This window comes from Alosa sapidissima, chromosome 15 (assembly GCF_018492685.1).
Source record: "Alosa sapidissima isolate fAloSap1 chromosome 15, fAloSap1.pri, whole genome shotgun sequence".
In the NCBI taxonomy this organism is placed as follows: domain Eukaryota; kingdom Metazoa; phylum Chordata; class Actinopteri; order Clupeiformes; family Clupeidae; genus Alosa; species Alosa sapidissima.
Window position 1 is genome coordinate 20545472 of NC_055971.1, and position 23693 is coordinate 20569164.

General features: G+C 41.7%; 1 protein-coding gene across 4 annotated transcripts; it reads right to left on the bottom strand.

The window, feature by feature from the left end:
• Positions 1–634: 634 nt before the first annotated feature.
• Positions 635–23487, bottom strand: LOC121684510 (centrosomal protein of 164 kDa-like). Of its 4 annotated transcripts, XM_042064572.1 has the most exons (29): positions 23318–23487; positions 22380–22466; positions 22145–22256; positions 21660–21933; positions 21404–21550; positions 21173–21280; positions 17285–17362; positions 16925–17020; positions 13474–15291; positions 12825–12881; positions 12543–12631; positions 11280–12036; positions 11155–11216; positions 10863–10994; positions 10007–10202; positions 9681–9752; positions 9382–9504; positions 6708–6851; positions 6083–6166; positions 5829–5879; positions 5508–5701; positions 5089–5298; positions 4832–5009; positions 4596–4703; positions 4297–4396; positions 3682–4014; positions 3458–3530; positions 3085–3201; positions 635–1181 (listed from the first exon to the last, which is right to left on the bottom strand). In XM_042064572.1, exons 2-29 carry the CDS (start codon positions 22459–22461, stop codon positions 1085–1087), a joined length of 5892 nt encoding a protein of 1963 aa, XP_041920506.1. In that variant the 5' UTR covers positions 22462–22466; positions 23318–23487; the 3' UTR covers positions 635–1084. The 4 variants fall into 4 exon arrangements, with proteins under 4 accessions (XP_041920506.1, XP_041920505.1, XP_041920504.1 ...); XM_042064571.1 differs by having other exon boundaries at positions 3691–4014; positions 11155–12036; positions 23318–23486; XM_042064570.1 differs by having other exon boundaries at positions 11155–12036; positions 23318–23486.
• Positions 23488–23693: the final 206 nt, after the last annotated feature.

The following is a 23693-nucleotide window of genomic DNA, read 5'->3' on the forward strand; positions in this document are numbered from 1 at the left end:
ATTTTATGCTAATTAGCTCAATTACACAAATTGCCCAACATATGCATATTAGCATCCGGCAGTTTCTGCATGCTGGGAACCCATGCTATATATTTCCATCATAAAACTTTGGTGTACTCAACATTTCCGGGTCCACAATGGGGCTCTATGGGCTGTCCACCGGACTAATATATGAGGCACTGTAGGAATTTTTCATGATTCCATTTAAGTTAGTTAAAATCATAGTGATGGACCAGGCAAGTGTACTTTTTCTAAGTTGATGTTGTTATATTTCATTTCAGACCTGTGAAATAAATGCATACTTTGCTTTACATTAAATCAAATGAAGTGTGTAGCTATTTACTTACTTGGGGGATGCATTGTTTCAGGACATACCCAGACTTCAATATTGGTTCTCTTAGATAAGATCAATAACCACTATTTCCATCTCCACACCTTGTTACCATAAAGCAATTTGGTTTTATGGTTTTGTAAATGAAAACCAAAGTCTTACAGGACTAATAGGAAATGTGACATTATAGAATGCATTTATCACAATGACATTATGTGGGATCCAAAATGTCGGCCAGGAGGGTTTTGACCAAGCTCCTTAAACCTTTTGCCAAGTTAAACTGTAAGAATGCATGACAATGCAGACACTACAAATATACATTTTATTAATGTATTTTACAAAACTACTTTACAAACGTACATGGCATTTATATCTAGAGTACAGAGCCAATACAGACATTAAGGAGGTGTTCATTAAAAGGCCTTGTAGAGTGCTCTGGAAAAATGTCCCAGTGATTACTATAGAGCGGATAGGACTGACTTCCTGCAGTTACCTTACCCAGATTTAAATCTTAAATTGATATGCATTTAGGACCTCTTCAAATGTTGGCCCAGTACAATTACAGAAATAAGCGTGAAATGGTCATCTTGTTGGTGTCAACAGGCTCAAAATGTACCAATGCTTTGCATGATTCAGTTTCTCACCACAAAAAACAACAAATTCAGAAACAACTGGAATGGAATTTTTGTTTTGTTCCCACACAGTCTCTTGTACATGCACACAGATGATATCAGAACAACGCAGAGTGGTTCCTCAGTAGTGGTAGACCTTTATCTGATTACTCTCATCCAGACCCAGTTGGACGAGTCCACCGAGGGAGGACGGAGGCCTATAACGGGTAAACAAGGGTCTGCCCAGCTTTGTTGAGGAAAAAAACATTTACAGAACTTAAACGTACAAAAACTGAATGCAGTCAGACATATGGGAAGATTCTATTTGACAAAAATGGTAGTTTTTCACTAGCCTGGTAATACCAGACTCACTACTTCATTTCACTCTGCGAAGAGAGTCTGGTCACTTATGATAGGAAATGTTTCCAACTCTAGTATAGACCTCTGAAGTTTGCCTACAAAAAAGCTGCCATCTTTGAGATTCGGTATCTGGCAATTTTTTCCTATGGGAAAATAACATGGGGATTTTGAATTATCGCACCTGTTAAACTCTCGCGGGGATGAAAAAGTCTGGAATGCAGACGCTTTCCTGTACACACTTTTGTCCTCTGCCTTTGAGTGGATACTGTGATCTCCGGTACGTGAAGGTGGCACACTTACATTTTTGCTACCCCAGAGCTAACTCGCCAACTAATTTAAAGGATAATTCCGATGTGATTTTGACCTAAAGTGTGTTGAAACATGATACCGAGTGTGAATGTATGTCTCATAGCTCACCTCGGCTTGTCCCCTGCACTCAGAAATCTGGCGCTAGTTAGCCAATGCTACCAACACAGTGTTTCGTATGGAAGCAACTGAATCCATGCATTTCCACTGAATTATTTTTGGAATCTGATCCCTTATCATACCTGTTAGTTCGTTCTCGTCGCTCGACTTATCGTGACTAAATTCAAGATGGCGTCGAACGGTAAAATTCCTTAAAGTACTGTCTGTATAAATCGTCTTGTAAATAATCTACCAGTGCTTTTTCAAAGTTCTCTATGTCTCGTTTTAAATGTCAAGGCCCTCGGAAGTCTGCCAATGAAGTATGGAACTACTTTGAGCCTCGTAAATTGTGTAAAACAGTGATTTATTTGCATAGCTAGGCCGATGCCCGAGGCACCACAACGAAACACTGTGTTGGTAGCATTGGCTAACTAGCGCCAGATTTCTGAGTGCAGGGGACAAGCCGAGGTGAGCTATGAGACATACGTTCACACTCGGTATCATGTTTCAACACACTTTAGGTCAGTATAACACCGGAATTCTCCTTTAATGGCAAGTTGCATCGCACATTAGCTCTAGGGTAGCAAAAATCAAAGTGTGCCGCCTTCACGTACCGGAGATCACAGTGTCCACTCGAAGGCAGAGGACAAAAGTGTGTAGAGCAAAATGTTTGCATTTCCGATTTCTTCGTCCCTGCAAGTTTAACAGGTGTGATAACTCCAAATCCCCATGTTATTTTCCCACAGGAAAAATCTCAAGATACCGGATCTCCTTATATGAGCAAAGATGGTAGCTTTTTTGTAGGCGAACTTCAGAGGTCTATTGTAAAAGGTGTAGACTGCATTTGCGAGCTTTGAAATCATTGGTCCAGCCTAACCAATCACATTGATCAGGGATTTCCAACAATACTTCCTACTTCGCCTAACCTGTACAAACTGATAAAAAACAGCCTTGGCAAACAAGAGAGAATGTAAACCTATCTTTCCTGTACATACATTTATACATTCTTCCGACTGCAATTTGTTTTTATGTTTGCAGGCGTTGCTACTTCCATTTATCACAGCCATTTTCGATTTCAAAACTGTAGTGTCATTCCCGGTCATAGCTGATTGGCCCGTAACCCTTTGTGCCCGAGGGAAATGTTTGTGTATTGTTGTGTGCTAAGCTACTAGTACTGTATTCTCAAAGAAAATTCTAGGTGGGTGTGGCCAGGGTAGTTTTTCACAACCACCTCAAGGCTGAGTTTAAACAGCAGTGCTAAAGCTGTCAACTTTGTGGTACAAATAAATTATGATCAGTTATGATTATGACATGATTAGTGATAAATTATGGGCTAAATATGCTAAACCTATCCATTGAAGGGGTTGGAAAGGATACATGCCAGGATCTTTCCTGCGTGTTTCAAGCCATCTCTTGTTGCACTCAATCAGGCTTTGCAACTGCTGGTCATCCATCTCTGTGGACTTTGTAGACAACATACTCTGCACCTGCTCACTGACAAACAAACCAACAAACATGTACAAAGTTAATAAATAGTCATACACAGAGTTTTTCTTTTACATTTACACTAGAAGAGATACACTTGGGTGGGTGTGAAACAACAAAGGGGGATATTCTCTTCTCCAGAACGTCAAAAGAACAATTATAATCATCTGGCAGATTTATTTAGGCAAGTTCCAAATGATAATTATGAGCACTGTGACCGAGGGCCCCAATCTCAGAAGTAGAAACAGAATATCAAAACACCTACCTTGCTGTAGGAAACCCTGAGAGGTTGTAATTGCCTATCATTGAATAACCTCCACGGACGTTCATGGGAAGCCCTATGACAAAGAATCTTAAGTCAGCTATGCACCTAGGTATGGCATCTGAGAAGATCAAACCATCTGATGATGCCAGAAATGTTAAACGGCACCACAAAAGACAATTCCATTTATAAACTGTAATTGAGTGTCAATACTACAGCTGTCTTACCCAACTTACCAGAAGATAATTTGTTGGAGGCAACTGAATCCTCACGTTCCTTCTGGAAAATGAAGCTGTTGCCAGCCCTGCCTAGGTTACTGGTGCCAGTCATGGCAGAGGCCCAAGGCCATCTGGATGCAGACAGCAGGCCAGAGGAGAGGGCCTGTTCCTGAGATAAAGGCACTGATAGGGGTTGGTAGGAGGCCTGAACATTCGGTAAGAGTGGAGCTTTCTTTTGAGATAGAGAACCCAGAGCCTCTAGGACCGTGTTGAGCTGCTCAGAGATGTGCTGCAGGGAGTCAGCTAAATGCTGCACTTTGGCTGGGACAGTTGGATGGACATCTAAATGGAAACATAGAGGTTTATAGAACCTTTCAACAATAAAAACAAAAACAATGCTTGAACGTTCTATTTGGTTCCCAATCTACTTCCTCTGCATTAAGATAACATATGGAATGTTAAAACAGAAACCTTGTTGGGCCAACTATGATGCTGATAATGGAACTCTCTTGAAAGGGTCTATACATTAAGGTAAAAGCTTACACAATAAGGTAAAGGAAAAAAAGAATAGAAAGTACATAGATGCTAAAGTAAACACGGACATTGGAATGAAGTACTACTAACCTGTCCCTTCATGGCCATCGACACTGCTCATGTCTGAGTCTGTGACAACAAATGTGACTTTCCTATCCACATCATGTCTGTACGTGTCATTGTATGAAAACTGAAAAGAGTTGTGAAGAGCAGAGCAACTTGAAATGGACTGGAAACCTAGACAGTAACACTGACTACATAACGTATAAACACTCAGCAATCTTCAGCAAACTTCTTCAGAACCGGGTTCAAACATGTTACAATACACACCATAAATATATTCTTATATGTCATGACATTGACAGATGGAAGAATAAAGTTGGGCACACCTCATCCACCAATGAGCTCTCCAAGTGGGTGAGTCTCTCTGCTTTCTTCTCTAGAAGACTCTGTCCCTTCTGCACAGTAGCCCTCAGCTGCTCGAGATGATTCGCCTCCTTGACAGAGAAGAGGAGGGGGCAAACACAGACCGCATGGGTGTGAGAGAGACCTCACAATGCATATGGTGGTGCAAAGACCATTGATAAGCCCCAAACAGTCTCTCTGATCCATATGTGCTGCCTACCTGCTGGAGGTTCTTTAGCAGCTCCTGGTTGGCCCCCTCTCTGACGGGGCCTTGGAAACAGCTCGAGCGGGCAGCCATCAGGACTGCCTGCCTCTCACTCAAGCTACCGCTCTGCTGCTCCAGAAAGTTCCGGGCCCTCTGCAGCGACATGCCTTCTGACGATATGTAGTACCTCAGACTGAGAGACAATTTATCATGAGCAATTATGCAGTCACATACCGGTACTCGGAACAGATCACACTGGAACACCTACTCACCCCTCCATACTCTCGCTGCTTTTGGGGAGTGGAGGGGTGGAGGATGCCTTCGGGGGCTCCAGGTCCTCCACGTGTAACGACTGCTCATCACTGGGAAGTGAGGAAGACTCCCGGTCCTTCTTTCTCGTTTCTTTACCCTTGGTGTTGACCTTTGTTTGCCTTTGTTCTGACCTGGAGGAAGAGACTCTCTTCTCTGTCTGCTCCAGGTCGCTAAACACGCATGTCAGAGAAACAAACATTTGAATCATCAGTCCTAGTTTGTGTAACTGACTATCATTCAAAGTTTTTATCAACTATCAAGGTTCGTTATTGTTTGGTCAAACTGTGTTGCAGATTGTGTCATCATATGGTGAGTACAAGCGTGAACTGTGTTGTGAAGATGTCTTGTTGGCAATGGTGTGTTTTAAGGGTGTCGCTACCGGACACGGCGGCTCAGCTGGTCACAACGCTCCTGCAGCAGTTCCAGCTTCTTCTCCAGCTTCTCCCGCTCGGCCTTCATGGCCTGGTTCTCCTCCTTCAGGCGCTCCTTCTCCTGCCTCTCCAGCTGGGCCTCCTCTCTGGCACGGTCCCTCTCAAGTGTCACTTTCTCAAGATCCTCATGAAGCCCCTCGATCTGTGGCAAAAGGAAAAGCCTAAACATGCAGCAATGATGGGGTAGCTCAACAAACAACTGTATATACACACACACACACACACACACAGACACAGACACACACAGACACACACAGTTCTCTCAGTACCTCATTTTCTTTGAGTCCTAGTTGGTGTCTTCTCTTTTGGATCTCTGATGTCTGTGAGAAACAATGGAAATTACTTTATGAATGAAGTCATTACAAAAACGTCAAACAAATTCAAAGTCAAAAGATAAAAAAATACTCCATACAAATTAGTAAAAAAAAAATACAATTAGCAAAAAATAAATACAATACACAGTACACAAAATGACCAACAACAGCATCTGATTTTAGATTGGATTGTTTAAGATAAATAGTACCTGACTAAAGAGCATGGCTTCCTGAGTCTTCAGATCTTTGGCACGTATGTCCAGTTGTAGCTCTAGTTCCTTAATCTCTTCCTCCTGAAGAGCATGAATGAGAATCATGGCATTTCTCTTGAGATTTCTAATGTGTTTTGGGGCTCATTATAATGTTACTCAAAACACACATTGAACATTGAGGGCCTTAATTTAAATTGTAAAAAGTCAATGTTTGAGCAAAGTTTCTCATGCATAAACAATAGCTTCTGTGTGATATGTGGGAGCACCAAGCTGACTCATCAGCGTATGTGCTTAAGGTCTTGCCCATGGCGTTAAGTTAGAAAATAGGTTTTGCCTAGTTTATGAATAAGCTTTAGTTAGTGTAATTTCCCAACTATTAGCCATGGCTTATACCGTACATTGATTTTGCGAAATTTCTTCAGCTATGAGGTTAATACACGGGGGCAGTTAGTATAGTATTAATATGGTTTTGTTTTTTTAACTTGCATAAAACACTTTCCTGCGGCTTATACACCATGCAGCTAATACACAGGAAATTACTGTAGACTTCAGACTTTCTTCATCATTCAAATTAGGTGTATCTGTGTGGTGAGTGCTGTCTGCTGGTTTAGTGGCTACCGACCTTCTTGGAGTACGCTTGACGTGTCCTCTGGACCTGCTTATCCAGCTGGGTTTTGAGTTGCTCGAGTTGCAGGTTGTGTGAGGACAACAGACGATCCCTCTCTCCTTGCAGGGTGGTCCGCAAATGCTCCCTCTGACTGCTCTCCTACACAGACACATAAACAATACAAACAACATACCCAAACTTTAATTTAAGAGATACAGTAGGTGCTCTTGAGCAGAGGTGAAAAATTAATTAAATTTATTTTAGCCTTAGCCAAAAGAGGCTGAAGCCAATTATAATGGTGCTCCAGGCGACGTTGGGTAACGTAATTTCTGTTGACCTTCAAACCAAACAGAGCTAGCTGGCCCCTCCCTCCCGTGCAACTGAAATTTTACTTAACGTGCATCTCGTCAGTGATTGTTTTCATTATGTATTATTTTAGGAGCCTGGTCTGACCACAGAGACTGCGTTTTTTACAGTGTATTCCGGAGACATGCAGCTAGTGGATGGTGAGGAGATGTTTCAACTTAGAAACCGCGTAACATTGCTTAGCCTTACCTTTAAAAATAGAACTGTTCATTAAATGGTCAGTAAAGATCCATATTTCATAACCAACTGCAACAAAAGTCAGTACACTTTTCATTCCATTAATTTTTTTACATCTGCCTGCCTTTATTTTCAGATTCAATCTTCCTAAGCAGTGTGGATGATACCAGTCCTCTGATGCCACAAATCTATGTACAGGTACTGTTATTCATTAGCCTGACGTAGCCAGACTTAATTTTATTCAGAATTTGAGCGTTGCACTGCATCATTGGGACGTGATTATGGGGCGTGTTTCAACCGATACAAGGGGAAAGATGCCTTTGCACACAATTGGGTAGACTCATCCAATCCTGTTGGGAGAACAGGCAAAAATAACAAATGAAATGACTAAATCACTGTTTTTTGTTCAGTTTTTTTAAGTTATTGCACTGTCCATATCTTGTACAACCGACACAATAGCGAAATCTAAACGTCCAGCTTCTCTAGTGACAGCCTTTTTGTTGTAAACAAAATCAACAAAAGTGTGCTCAGGTGACGTGAATGACTAGGCACCATTTGTCTTTTATCGTATAAAGCCCGCCCAGACAATTTGATTGGTACGCCCAGCTTTCATACAGGGATAGAGGCTTCTCAATGGAACAAGTCCAGACCAAATTTCCTGACCTCGCATAGTCAATTCGGGCTGGCTTCCAAGCTATTTATTAATAGATTATTCTTTTCAGCTACTCTTTGTTGGTGGGATTTTGTCGCTACAATGGTGTTCTATTGAATTTCAGTCTGGGAACATGTATAGCCAGGTGACCGCTCAGTTAGAAACGTGCATGATTTTTGCTGGGTTTCTTTCTGTTGGAAAAAGTGCTCTCCAACCATGCCTTGTGAGAATAGCAGCATATAGTAACGTCTCCCTGACATCTTGGAAATCACACATCTGTGTCCGCACATTCCTACCTTTATCTCTAAGTTAGTATTATGACGTCACTGTGGTAGTCACTATGGTTGGTTGTATCAGTTCTATGAACAATGTTCTTTGCCAGTGTTTTATCAGTTGCAGTTGTATGCCCTTCTATGAACAATGGTTCTCTTAATGCAGCTCCTTGAGTGTGGCCAGAGGCGCTTACCTACCTAGTTTCCAAGGCGAGGCTGCGTAAATAGCTAATAATCTATGGTGTCATTTCTCGAGGATTGCCATTGCACCTTCAGTCAATGGTAGTATGGCTCTTCCTTTACTTGCATTCTTCTGCTGCCACTCTAATTTAGCTTATGTTCAGCAGTCTGCTGATGTTCTTTTACCCTCTATCTGAATGAACACACTCTCACTATTGCAATCTAATTGTTCATGCATGATTCATTGGTGATTTGACGTTCACAGGTTATTTGTGACCTTGTTCATGAAGTTCACTGGTAATCAGACCTGTAGTCAGGTTTGCTGCAGAAATCAAGGTAAACTGACTTCAGTTATGTCGAGTTTGTACTTTTCAATGTGGTCAACCAAACCTTCCAATTATGCATAAGATGAAATACTTAAGTTAAACATAAAACAATGGTTTGTTGTATACTGTAGATGTGGGCATGAAAAACCGCATCAAATGAAAAGCTAGTGTCACTGCCGTAATTGTTCAATAGACAATCTAGGATTTTCACTTACTGTAGACGCACATCTCGGTGCTCAGTGATATAAGATTTAGGGATTACTACAGCATGAAGAATAAATCACACAAGACAACACGCATCATGCAGATCTATTGTCTATCTGGATTTACTTGTAATTAGCCCAGAACCTAGCCTGGCTAACGTCAGACCTGATCTCATTGAGATGGGGTCTGGGAACTAGACATTCATTTTCTCGTATTTGAAACGTGGTTTACGAATGCCTAGAGCCGTTTATTGGGTGCTACGAATGTATATCAAATGCGTTTGTACGTAGCTCATAACGGCGTCGGTGTGTCGTCATCATCTTGCTGCCCTTCCTCCGTTATGTGATTGGTTCCTTCGTTGAGGTGAAAACGAAGTCCATAGAATCCAGGCTGCCTAGCAGCGTGAATTAAATCGCGCGCGTAAGGCAGCATGGGAAAACCCAGGCTACCCAGAACCATTATTGAAGCACACACATTTTCCTAAACTTGTCGCAGAGGGAAGGCGGACACACCTGCTCCACATGCTCCAGCCTGATGTCCTCCAGCTTCTGACGCTGCTCCTCTTTGAACTGCTCCACCTTCCGGTTGTGGTCCCGCTGAAGCTCATCCCTGATCTCCAGCAGTACGTCTCCAAGCTGCACACACATGCCAACGTGTACAGGGAAAAGTAGAGTGAGCAGACCTTCATGTATGAGGTGTAGTTTTTTTGCGTGCAAAGGCTTTTTTATAATGATCACTGTACAAAATGGAATTTCTGTATAAATGAATTTCATGATCTACATTGTGAAGGAACATTTCTGATGGGTCTAACCTCGGTCCGATACTCTGTCAACTGTTGCTTTGAGCTGCTTGGTACCTCCCTTAGCATCTCGTCGGTCTTCACCTGCAAAGACATGCCTCACTCAGACGTTTGTCCATGCATTGCGCATACACAACTACACAACCTGCCTTCGATCCAGGGCTTAAAGCAATGAACATTTCTGTGCCTGAAGCTATCAGACATCTATGAGGACGTCATATATACTGTAGTCTAATTGCCTATTTTCAAATCTTAAACGTACCGACTCACGCCTGAATTCAGGCACAATGCCTAAAAAAACTTTAAGCCCTGCTTCGACCACATCCACCAACACTGACCTCCAGCTTCAGCGAGGCCAGAGCCTCCTCGTTCTTCTTCTGTAGCAGCCTCTTCTCCTGCATGAGCTCCAGCTCCGACTCCTCCTGCAGTCGCTGGAGCTCCCGCCTCTTCTGGGCCTCCAGACGTTCACGCTCTGCTCTCCTCTCCTCCTCCAGAGCCCTCTGCAGCTCTCTCAGCTTGGCCTCATTCTCCTCTCTGGACAAATGACATGTAATGGCGTAATTACTCATATGAACTTAGCTTATCTGACTTGTGCATATCTCGGAAAATTGTGATTGCTTGACACAGTTGTCATACCGAAATTACACTTGAGTTCACCTACTGATTTCCAATCCTCTACACCAGCGGTTCTCAAACTTTTTTTCCCGCGTACCACTACCTACATACTGACTCGGCTCGCGTACCTCCACCAGCCGACACATAAAAACGTAACACATTCTATTAACGCATTCCAGGCATCATGTTTAATTAGCCGCCCTACATGATTACAAATAACAAAATCAAAATGTGTAACTGGTCTATGAGTTCTCACACTAAAAAAACAAAAAAAAAACATTTTTAACACCTTTCCGACATTGCCTTTTCTCGCGTTCCCACTATTGGAAGCCCACGTACCACCGGTGGAACATGTACCACAGTTTGGGAATCCGTGCTCTACACTACCTCCTTCCTGTTTGGACTACCATACATCCTCTCTCTCTCTCCTCGACTACACCACAGCGGCCAGTGGTTAATTGTACTCACTCACTCTTCTGGTCTGATGCCAACAGCATGCTCAGATAGGACAGTTCTACGACATGAAATAGTGCATAAAAGCTTGCCAGTGTCTGAGAGGATGTAGGGATGTATACTGACATGAGCAGACGCTGCTGGATTTCTCTCTCCCTCTGAGCGCTCTCCCTGAGCTGCTGGAGCTGCTGGGCCGACTCAGCTCTCAGCCTGGCCTCCTCTTCTCTCCTGCTCGAGTCCAGCTGCAGCCTCAGGGCTCTGGAAAAAACAACAACAACAACAACAACAACAACAACACAGAATCACTTAAAGATTCCAGCACCTAATGCCAGTGTCTATAGAATAAAATGGCACAGGAAAACAAATGCTATTGAAGCAGTAAAACTAGCACTAAAAGCCGAGCGCTCTATTCACACACCTGAGGTTGGCCTCGTTCTCCTCCTTCAGTCGTCGTTCCTCCTCTTTCAGTCGGCGTTCCTCCTCTTTCAGTCGGCGTTCCTCCTCTTTCTGTCGCCGTTCCTCCTCTTTCTGTCGGCGTTCCTCCTCTTCTTCATCGATTTGCCTTGCATCCTCTTTGAGAAACGTTAACCTCTGCTTGTCTTGGTAACTCCACGGTCTTCCATAAGTGATGTCCTCTACAAGTTTCGTCCTTTCGACCCTCTGCCTTGTTTGCTCTGCTACCTGAGCGCTTGTCTCCTCTATCTCACTATTCAACTCCTCTTCTCTTGTTTTTAACTTTTCTTTTTCTTTTAAAATGTCTGTTCTCTGTTTCATTATATCAACTTCCATCTTTTTCAACTTCACTTCCCCTACCTTCACCATCCCTTTTCTCTCCTCCCCCAGTTTTTTCTCTGGAATCTTTAGCTCCACCTCCTCCTCTTCATCTTCCATCACTTCCCACTCCTCATCCTCCTCATCCCCTTCCAACTCAACCTCTAACTCCTCATCTTCTTCTTCCTCTTCCTGTTCTTTACTTTGTTCCTCTTCCTCTGATTTTTGTCTCTCCCCCTTTCTGCTCATCCTTTCATCTACCGACCCTCTGCTCTTCTGCATGTCTGCTTCATTCTGCTCCTCGTGTTGGTCCTCGTCTGATGAGGCGTGGGAGCTCCGCACCAGTCCTCTCCTGGGCGCTGCCACTGGAGAGGCACCCAGCTTTCTCATCCCGGAGCTTCGGCCCTCCTCTCCTAAAGTGCTGTGTTTCATGTGAGTTGAGGAGGCCTGGGACACGTCTGGAGAACTGGCACACAACTGCAGCCTCTGCTCAGCCAGGAAGCTGTCTCCATCTAAACCAAGTAGATACCTGCGCATCAAAACAATACAGAACATCACTCTTGTGACTGAAATTGTTGAGAGAATTGCTTTAAAACTTAAACTGTTTACCATGTTGTAATGAAAGGGTAAGGCTGAAATGAATCCCATTTCTCTGTTTTACCCCTTCCCCTTCATCTTACCCCTAGAAACCGAGTGGCAAGACATACAGTATGGGTGAAAATATTCCCCTTGGAAATGAGACACCACTTAAGTCTTGTCTCACAAAATGACACAAAAAGATAATAAGCCATTATTATTACCTTTTCCTCTTTCATAACAGGCAGGTCTAGAACCTGTACTACATACAGTATATCTGTAACTAGAAGAAGCACTATATTATATTGAGGGCAGCATATTACGGAAATGCATAAAACCAAGTACTTTCCATTTCCATTTTCATAAATCATCATCATCATGATGGAAATGACACACAAATAAGCTAAACTTCATAGCATCCTTCTGACCACCAGAAATCCAATAATGTTTTTGACCAACCTCTCTGTGAATTCCCCCCTTTCTCTCTGGTCTGCTCTTTGTTCTCTCCCTTTGGTCTCCCTGCTCTCGTCATCCTCATTCTTTTCTCTCTAGAATAAAAACACAACGTGAAATAGCGAGCATAGCATTTATTAATTTTTTTAAAAAGGGCATTTCAATATATGTATAAAAACTTGCTACATCAAAACTGCATTTATTGCTGGATGCATCAAAATTCCATTTGTGCATATTATTTGATAAGACTAATTGATTTCTGAACAGTACTTTACAACACAGGCATACCTTGACATCATCAGTGGGTGATAAGGTTTTGCGTTTTTTGCCACTGGCTGCTGTATCCTGTAAAGTAAATACTCTGTTATGGTGCTGCCTCTCCATCTCTTTAGCCCACCCCACACTACTAAACATGCAGAGGACAAGTCCATCTCTACTCTAGCAAATGAGCTCTACCCACACTAACACAGAGACACACTGAAGCCAGGCCAGCAGAAAGGCAAGGAAGCCTATGAGACAGGCAAAGGGGTTGCAGAATGATACTGTAGCATATGGACCTGCACTTCTCAATCCAATCCAATCCAATCCAATCTACAAGTGCTAAGCTTCACTGCACCGATATGCATCACCTTAGGACTTCCTATCTTACATCTGAATAGGTTATCCAATTAAAGAACTACTAGAGTTTTGAGGCACTTGCCTCTTCCTTTCTAAAATTCTAAACTGATGGATTGGAGAGTTCAAGTACAGACCTTTGAAAGAAGTCTAAAGCGTCTGGGGCAGGAGTGCAAGCTGAAATGCAAAACTATCTGGAGCCCTACTTGGGTGCGTCACAATCCGCAAGCTTCAGACGAGGCCTAAGAGCAAGCCAGGAGAGGCATGCGTGGGGAAAGGGAAAGTGGAGAGGGAGCAGAGCCCATTAGCACATGACTCCTACCTCACAGGGCAAAATAGTGCGCTGCACCGTAAGCAATTTCCCCATGCGTTCCATCCGCGGAAGCGACATGAACGGGATTTCTCTCTGTCCACCTCCAACCACTGATCTGGCTCTTTCTTCTCCCTCACAGAGGACCTCAACAGCTTCTTCTTTGCTCACAGATGCATGGCTTTTCTCTGAGTCTTCGTCCCTGGGTGTAAGTGCAGGGCTTTTGGGGGTTGCCCTACCCTTCCCTAGGGGTTTGCCACTTATGAGCCTCTCACTTTCTTTGAGGAGGCTTTCTTTGCCTTGGCTATCTTTCCCTTGTTCACTACAATCACCATCTTCTTCTTGCTCTCTTTTAACACAAATCTCTAATATCTCCTCATCACTATCTGACTCCTTGGGTTCTGTTTTAACACACTGCTCTTCTGGTGCGATGCCCTGTTCTGTATCCTTTATTACATCATCCTCTTCACTTTCTTTAACATTTTCTCCAATGCTGTCCTTTTCTTCCTCTTCTTCTTCGTCTTTTACCTGGCCCCGTTCTATTTCCACAACCTCACTTTCCTCTTCCTGTTCAATGACTTTAGCTTCCTCTGAGCTTTGTACAAATCTATGCATCGTATCCACCTCCTCTGTCCCACTTAATTCCTTCTCACTTAAGCTCATTTCCTGTTTTTCTACATACTTTTCGATTACTTTTTTTTTCTCACTCTCCTCTTCCTCCTCCTCATCTTCATATTCTACAGACATCTCCATAATGTCTTCCTCTTCCTCCTTTACCTCCTCCTCCTCCTCCTCCTCAACACAATCATCACTTTCTAATACCTTTTTGTCTTTGCCTTTCAAAACAACCTGCTCACTTTCACCTTTCTGTGAGATGTTCTCTGAAACACACCTCTCCAGAATATCACTCTCCTCACCACTCTTTTCTCCCCTTGAAATGTTTCTGTCGCTTATGACACATCTCTCCAGGATGTCACTGTCGTCTTCCTCACCATCCACACTACCAACGTCCGGTTTCATGTCGGTCTCAAAATCCTCTTCATCATAAACCTCTTCACATAACTCAGCACTCTGCTTTTCTGTTGTCTCCCTCGTGCCGCCTTCACCCTGTGAACAGTCCCTTAAACTGATATTATCCTCACTCTCCTCTGCTGCTTTCGGGGTTTCACTTCTCTCAACTGCATCCATCACTTCTTCAGCATCTTCTAGTGCACTCTCACTTTTGTGATGCCCAGAGTCATCATTTTGAACAACTTCTTCATTACCTTCAAATACCTCAACAACTTCTTCACTAGGTCCACTGTCCTTTCCATTTGCTTGTTCAGTGTCACTGGATCGCTGTTTTACCTCACTCCTCTCTGCAAAAACAGCAGCCCTCTCAACTTCGCTGGTGATACACTTCTCTATCATCTCACTGTCAAATTCCTCTTCTCTCTTGCTCTCTCCTTCTATACTTAGATAATATCTCTCAAGGCCTTTACTGCTGTCATGTTTCCCTCTGGAATATATAGCAACTACTTCGTCGCTCTCTTCCTCAACTCCTTTAGGTTCTTCCACACTTTCCTGAGCTCTCTTCAACATGTCACTATTATTCTCCTCTCCCCTTTTCTCCTCACAGTTCTCCCCATGACTCATCAGGCTTTCCTGGTCATCTTCTTTACACTCCTCCTCTTCCTCATGACTCATGAACTCTTCACCAGCTTGTTCTTCCTCTGGGATCTCCTCCTCCTCATCCTCAACCTTCTCTTGCCCGTCTCCATGATCTCTACTGCTGTGATCCCTGCTATCTCTCTGTGCAGGTGTGCTAATATGTGGGCCAGTTGTGAGGTCCTTCATTTTGCCATTTGATGGAAAGGAGGAGTGGGGAAGGAACCAGGACAGGAGAGGAAGGATGTGTAAGCGTGCAAAAACATGATCAATACCTTGTTATGTTTGGAGACAAGAGGAGTGACAAAGAAGAAGAAAGGTGGACAAGAAACTAACAAGACGAAGGATTGTATGCACATGAGTTAATGGCACATTCCAAAAGTTAGGATCAGAGCGCATGTTATAGTCCAGCAGACAAAAGCAACTTGACAAATATGACATCAAAATTTCAAACTTCTTGCTGTGCCGTTTCTAATGAATCCCAGAATCTGAAACACCTTTTTCTCTTTTTTTGTCTTTAAACCAGACAAGACTGGTTTATAGAAACCATTAATACTTTCATTCTTATTATTTGTCTGCTGGGGCTGGTTACACCAAGCGAGCAAGTCTATACAAACTCTCTGGGTGTTTATGTTACAAGATTATGCTCTGTGATGACACTGAACAGGCATGTAGCCAGATTCTATCTGAATGGTACCTCTTATCTTTAGACTCCCCAACCAGCTGGCACTTAGATGAAAGAGTAAGTAGCTACTGCAGCTATCCATCCATTAACTGACCTACATACATTGGACATCTATCATGATGCCTCACTTCCCCTTTCCCTGTCCCTTTCCCACTTTCCCCTCACTTGGGTATGATCTATGTTACTACAGTATATGAAGAGTTCAGATGCAAAACCCTCTAAATCCGTCTGACTACTTTTCTTTTAAATGAGCATTTAAATTCAGGCTCCTATAGGTTTTTGCCTATAAATCGATATTTCAGACCAAGAAGAGAGTGGTATTTAGTGGGTTTAGAAGATAAATTATTTGATTAGCGTATACTATGTGTGGAGAGCATCCCCTCACCATCTTTATCTCATTTTTGACATAGGTGGCATTTAGAGGCTTTTGCATCTGAACCCTTCGTAACCTTAGATAATTGTGTATGGCATCTGCTGATTGCTGTCCTACGACTAGTGTTGTCCACAATTACCTTTTTTGTCTACAAGTAGCAAAGTTTCCCATAGCTGCTGATAGCTAACAACTCTATGTTATTGCCATGGAATTCATGTGGACACACACTGCTACAACAGGCCTCACCCAAACCAAAAGCATTAGGTGAGATGGTGTAATGGGTGTCCTGTCTAACTCATGGTTGTAGCTACAACCTTTTCAGAAGTTATGACCATGTTAGTTTGGCCCATTGATGTAACCAGCTCCTGGAATATAAAGATACTTTAAAGATAGGCCACATTTACACAAGAGTGAGGAGAGGATAGTGAAACAATGTTGAAGGACCAGAGAGAGCTGTAACGGTAAAGTAATGATAGTATGGAGACGTTAAATAAAAAGGGAAAGGTCCACAGGTTAGGTTTCCATCTACAGCCAGACAACAACATGCCAGGTACAAAGACACAAAACAAACAAAAGGTAAGCATGTTAACTGTCACAGTCGAGATTGTTTAAAAAGGTTTCTTGGAAATAGATACATGTACTTTATGTATGTTTTTGGACATGTGTGTGATAAAGTAGGCTACATGGATAGCCCAGTAAATAGTGTAAATAGTAAATAGTGACAAAAAGACATAGATAGAATATAAGCTATTGAATACCTGAGAGCCAGGCTCTGGGCTGTGGTCCCTTACTAGATCTTGTAGCTCTGGTTCAGTCAGCTCTTCAGGAGGAGCACTGAGACTAGCCTCGCTGTCCTAAAGCACAGAGGGGAGTCAAGAAAAAAATCAGGAATGTGAATCTTATTCTAGAACTGGACAGAGCATATATTTTAATATTAGGGGTGAACATCTGCCTAATGTTTTATATTGTAAGTAGTGCGTGTAAGAGAGGTTTTTCACCTATGTCAGCATTATTCAAATTCAATCATTTATTTTTTCAAGTTAATTCAACTTAAAACTTAAAATATTAACTTGGTGTTGTCTTATAGTCTTAAGGAGAGTACATGGAGGAAATGTTACCTCATACTGAAAGCTTTTCCCCAGGGCATCCAAATCAAAATGCAGATTGCGCATCAGTGGGCTCTGGCCTGAAGGTCTCTGAAAAAAATTATAATTTTACATTCAAGACAAGACACCTTCAAGAAAGATGAGAACATTTGAGAGTTGCTGGCCATTACAGCCGGTACGGTGCCAAAGTCATGAGGCAAATGCGTATAGCCAAAACTCTGTGCTCTCCCTCTCCGGTAAAGTCTTCATGCATATAGAGCTGCTGTTTCATATTCTCTTCGATTGTCCTGTATGTTGCGCTCCACTCTTTCATCACTGCTACGGATGCGACCTAGCACATGCAGTAGCAACCATAGAATGTATAAATTAGGGTAGCAATGCACTGTGGCTGCTGTTTGTTCATCCATCATGCTGTATGTGGTAAACAAACAATGTGACAGCAGCCACATATATTGTGTGTCATACACCAGCTTCTGCAATCTGGGTATTTACAACGAGTAGTGAGTATTACAACTCCACCCGTGGAATGTTGGCTTGTAAGCATTATATCTGAACACCCGACTTCGTTTGAAATCCGTTCCTACTGTAATTGCAAGTACATTTTCCAGAGCTCAAGCGTGAAAAACGGCTAATGACTCCAGGAAGAGATATTTCGAGTACACCTTTTTTAGCTCATCTTGGTCTACATCTGGAAAAATTAAGATTATCAATGGACTGGCTGCTCCAGTTTTAAATCAGTTTGTAAAAACAAATCCACCCACTTACAGATCTACACATAACGCAGTAAAAGGAGACTGTGTAATTCAACTGAGAAAAAGTAGTTTTGGCAAATCTTCTTTTTCTATTAGAGCTGCACATGACTGGAACACAATACCATCCTATATTAGAGACATGAAAACATATGACATATTCAAATCCAATCTAAAGAAGTGGCTAATCAGCAACCAGACCTGTCAACACTGAACAAAACAAACACAATAACACACCGCAGTTTTTTTTTTTTTAGGCACATCTGGCCTGTTAACATCGGCCCATGGACAACAGATGCAAAATAGCCATTTTGGCTAATTCTGGCGCATTTACATTTTTATATTTATTAATGTGCACTGTCCATGTCTAAATAAACCTTAAATAAAAATAAATAAATAAATATTCAAAAATTCAAAAAAAGAGTCCACTGTACATTTGAATATGACCGTCAAAATACGGCAGCCATGCCATGTATCAAGATAAAATACTGTATTTTGTATTTTGAAAAATTGAAAATTTCATACTCCATTGAAACATTTTCAATGCAGTATGAAATGTATCGGTACACTGGTGAGTTAATTAAGTAGACAATGTCTGACAGAAACAGACTTTCTACCTGACAAGCATTCCATAATCAAATATGCTGACCCCCTGTTACTGACATCCCAATATAACCTTATGGTCATCCAAATAAAAGCTAGTTTTAAAGTAAGTCATGTTCAAATAACTTTTCATTAATGCCTCATAATGATATCCTAATTTACTTTCTTGATGTTCAGCAATAGATAAAAGAGCTGCTATGCTACAGATAAAAGAGTAATAGATAAAAGAGCTGCTATGCTACAGGAATTCGGTTATGTTCATATTTTGTTGCAAAAGATGCATATTTCATTTGTTTATCTTCTTTAGTGCTGATTTAAGTTAAGTTGTTTACATGAGATGAAGAGTTCGGTTCCAAAACGCTATATCTCCATTTTTGAAAACGTTAATAAGTCATGTTATTTAATTGTGTATTTCAGGTAATATTAATGAAACTGCTGTTGTGTTGTTTGGACTAAGTAAAGATAAATTAAATTTAAAAAAAGATTAATTAAAATGGAGGATATAGCGTTTTGGAACCAAACTCTTCAGATATTCATGCTATTTCAACATCATTGTGTTATACAGGTAGCTTGACTGAGGCATTCAGATACTTAGCATCGCAACATCAATGTTAAAGAAAGAGAACTTTGATATTTAAGACTTCAAGATGAAAAACCATCAAAACCATCAATAAAATCCATACCAGAACCCAGACTTCTGGTGATCTTTACTGTTTCTCCCTGATTTATTTCTCAAATATAATTCTGCAACCTAATGACTTGTAGGACCAGTAAGGACCAGAAGGGAACTTATGATCCCCATATATTTTTTTTGTTTTCATAAAAAGTACATATATTATCTGTTAAGATTCAATTATAGACCTGCCAACCTTGAAGATTTGTTTTGAGTACCTCAAGCCGAGAAAAAAAAAATGCTCACAGCCATAAAACAGCCATACACGCAAGATACATTTTGGATAGCGACCCATCTTTATGTCGCATATCTATCTAAATTTGATCCAGGGTGAAAATGTGAAACTGAATCTGAATTTACAGAAGCTTTATAACTTTGACAATCTGTTTTAGAGCTTAATAATCCTGACCTATGCAAAATTGATGGGGACTGATGTGGATATGTTGTCCATTTACTTATCTCTATTCAATGTCTGGTCTATTATTACCTCTTTTCAATCCATTGTTATTAGATACTTATTTTGTAAAGAAATACATCTATCCCTCATGTTATGCCAACATATTTAATTCAACTGAATATAGGCTACAGTAGGCAGAGGCTTATGGACATCTGCTGTTGTCAGTGTGCAAGCTATCCCTTAAAGGCACCCTTAACAAGATTTGCTCTCGGGGTCCCCCTCTGGTTGAGAAGCGCCATAATAAACAAAGTAAATATGCGTCTTTTGCAACAAAAGTATGAACATAACTCTACTCTATGTTCTGTATAATATAGAGGGAATGCACCGGCGGCAGTCTGTAGAAAAAGATTTTGCGTTCTGATATCGGAGATGGGGGGCAGTTTCCTGGCCGAAACAAGAAAGTTCCTAGGTTGGTAATCGTCTACAGAGGGCTGCTCAGACAATGGCAGAAGTGCGTCATGTTCATGAGGTTATGTGCTCTCAAAATGATTTTGGAAACGTTATGTTAGGTGAAATTATTAAGGGTGCCTTTAACTTACAATAGCCTATATGTTTTGTTTTTTTTTTGTTTGTTTTTTTAAACATTCAATGTTCAATTCTTACCTGCTGACTAATTCAAATTACTTAAAGAATTAAAGAATTTCACTTGCACATGTACTCAGTTTCTTTCAGGTGGCGGTGTCTTTCTGCCATCCGTGAGGCTGCAATGATTTCATTATCACAACTAAAAGCTGCACGATCTCCATCTGGAAGCCCAATATTGGGTCTCACTTATTTTCATGCTAATAATCAAGAAATGGATCTATATGCTCCAAATAAAAAAAAAGTAAACTCTTATCACTGAGCAGCTTAAAATGATTAGCCTAGGACCACTTTCAGACTCATTGTTAATGGCTACATTTGGAAAGATTTGCACTCCCTGAGAGCCTTTTAGTTATGAAATCTTTAACCATCAGCAACACATGGAAACTATAATACTAACTGAAATAAGTGGTGAACAAGTAATAACTTTCCAAGACAACATCAAACTATTAGGCCTAGGTGAATTCACAATCTTTTAGTTAGTAGTGATCACAAATTTGCGAGTGAACACAAGCTCACCTCATCAAGTCTCATTTAACCCACCGTTGGCCGATAAAAAAAATAAATAAAAAGAGGCTCACTTGTCACTTTTTCTCCTACTCTTACCCTCGCATGAAGTAGATCTGTGGGAGATTCTACGCTCCAGGGAGGTTTCCGGAGAAGTTGGATGTTTGTTCGTTTTTGCGTAGTTTTAAGTAAAAAATCGTACCGGCGTACTTTGATGGGAAAATGCGTGGTTGCTATGCAAACCGCGGACAGGTTGGCAGGTCTGCATTGTGCATTGACAGTTGTCTACTTCTTGAGTAAACCTGACAGATTATACACTGTACTCATACCTCCCTGTCTGAGGACTTCTCCTCCTCCTTAAAGCCAGGGCTGAGACGGGATATCTGCTCCAGTTGCTTCCCTTCCAACACACTAGACCCTAAACTGGACAAAGGGCCCTGTGGAACAAAAAACACCATTTGGAAACAAATAACAAAAAATCTTACCAAAATACACTATCCTATGATCTTCACATCTCGCATGAAATGACAATGCAACACTCTATAAGCATTCATCTTTACCCCAAGAGAAGTCTTCAGGGGTTCCAGACCATCTGAAGAGAGGAGGGACCCACGAAGAGGCGGAATGGACGTGTCAGCTCCAAAACCCCGCAGAGGTGCCAGGGAACTCAGAGGCGCTGGCAAGGACCCAAGACCAGAGCTGAGGAGCTAAAAGTGTTTGAGAAGACATTACAATGTCTGCTGAGAAGCACACAGATGACTCTTTACTATTAATGAAAAATATTTTTTTTCAAATAAATGGACCTGCCACACTAACCATGCCACCCAAACTAACCCCTGGAGGGTTGAGTTCCTGTTCCTTCTTTTTCCCTTTCTTCTTCTCCTCCTTGTCTTTCTTCTTCTCCTCCTTGTCTTTCTTCTTCTTCTTCTCTTTTTTCCCACCAGATGTAACTGCTGTCTTGGACGTGCGCGGCTGGGCCCGCTCGCGCTCCTGCAGCACTAGCTGGCGGTACTGCTCATCACACGGGTGGTCCCAGGCGGACTGTCCGGAGGAGAAATTGAAGTAGTACACGTCTCCAGTGACATCCTGGCTGTAAGAGGAGAGAAAGAACATGTCGACTCACTATAAAGAGGAGAAATATGAAACAATTCTTTATCAGAGGCTAAATAATGCCAATGGAGATCATCACAATGGTGAAACTTGCACAAAAAGGGGATCATTAAAGTATCAGCTAACTGGAAACTGGCACACGGTGACACAGTAGATCATGCAAGATATTTCAAGATTCATCTTCATCTAACCATGGTTTCCACTCCGGAGGTAAAGGGGCCACAATCCCCTCTCTCGCCAACCAAAGCAACTCTGGTTCCTTAACAGGATCGATTCCAATTTCTCGTGCATACTCATGAATCTCTGTCGATGGGACAACACTGCAGGTTAATAGAAAGTAATTACATCCAAATAAAAATCTTTTTATTTTCTGAATTTAAAAATTCCAACAGCTACTCCAACTACTCAGATAGCTAGTTACCTTACCTTGTTCGGAAGGGATATAGTTTTCATCATATTCCTCCTCAAGGATCAACTGATCTCCAATCTTCAGAGCAGCTGCAGTCATGGTGCCTGCACAGCAAATTGAAGATACATAGCTACAAACTCCAGAAACAGGTGAAATTCAGATCAACTATTTCAGAGGACAATTGAAAAGAAATGAGTTGGGAACAGAAGACACAATGCTAGTAATGTCAAAGGACCCCTGTCATTATTATCTATCTATCTGTCTATCTATCTATTGTTGACAGCAGTTAACATTTGTGTCAACATGCCTGGCCTGCTATTGTCCCTACTATTCTAATGCACTGCGTTGCATGTGTTGTTATACATATGTATGTGATGCTGAGCCCACCTTCGTTTGCTGTGGAACACGGAGTGATATATGAAAACAATAACTACTGGAGACATCTATCAATCAATCTATAAACGTCTTAAGGGATAAACTTAATCATTTTGCGAGTCTCAGTCATAGGCGTCATGTCCTCACATTCAATATCAAAGCAAATTTTGTGGAATGGTCTAATTTAGCTCACTCGAGCAGAAACCCTACAAAGTCAGAGGTCAAGTCGCCAGTAGGTTTGACGCTGTCACCTAGCAGCTTCTTTCATGTGTTGGTCAAAACAAACCAGCTCGTTCGTGTTTAAACAAAAAGTTGAAAGCTATTAACGTTAGCTTCTGATTGCTAGTAACATCCGTGTGCCCATCATCTGCGGAGTAATTGTAACGAACAATCTTAAACACACCTTGTTAACACTGTGATTAGCTAGCAGCATTACCTAATAAGCTAATTTCGTTACCTAAACCTCTGCCAATGGATAACCCTGAAGCTAACGGTAGCAAGTTATCAACACGTTAGCAATTGTTAGCTGAGGTTAACCCATTGTTAGCTGAGTTTTACAAAGATAACGCCGGGTCCTTACTAGAAAAGTGAAGTCGCGGACGGTTTATAGTTTCGTTTTCATTTTGAGGTGCCACGTAATAAAAATGCAAAATGAAATACTACACAGAAACAATCATATTAATCCGTATAAAGAAAGTATGCTTCCGGTGTTCGCACATCCCCTTGGCAACCACATCAGCGCGAGGCGTTCTACACAGAGCTTCTTCAAAGTTGTTCAGCCAATCCCAACACTTCTCTTCTGTGAAGATCCCGCCCATGAGGTTCATGCTGAGTGCAGACAGCCAATTAAAAATGACCTTTTTTCTGCGGCGGGCAGAAGTGGTGAGCAAAACCAAAAATATTAGAAAACACAAATCAAGGAGGAAACGTCTAGCTAAATTAAAGTTCTTATCCAG

Excerpts from the sequence above, each read along its gene's own strand:
- LOC121684510 (XM_042064570.1), bottom strand. The coding sequence starts at position 22,461 with ATGACTGCAGCTGCTCTGAAGATTGGAGATCAGTTGATCCTTGAGGAG. Across the intron at positions 10,995-11,154 it reads GAGAACGAGGCCAACCTCAG|AGCCCTGAGGCTGCAGCTGG; the intron begins GTGTGTGAATAG and ends TGTTTTTTCCAG. Across the intron at positions 4,015-4,296 it reads CGATGGCCATGAAGGGACAG|ATGTCCATCCAACTGTCCCA; the intron begins GTTAGTAGTACT and ends GTTTCCATTTAG.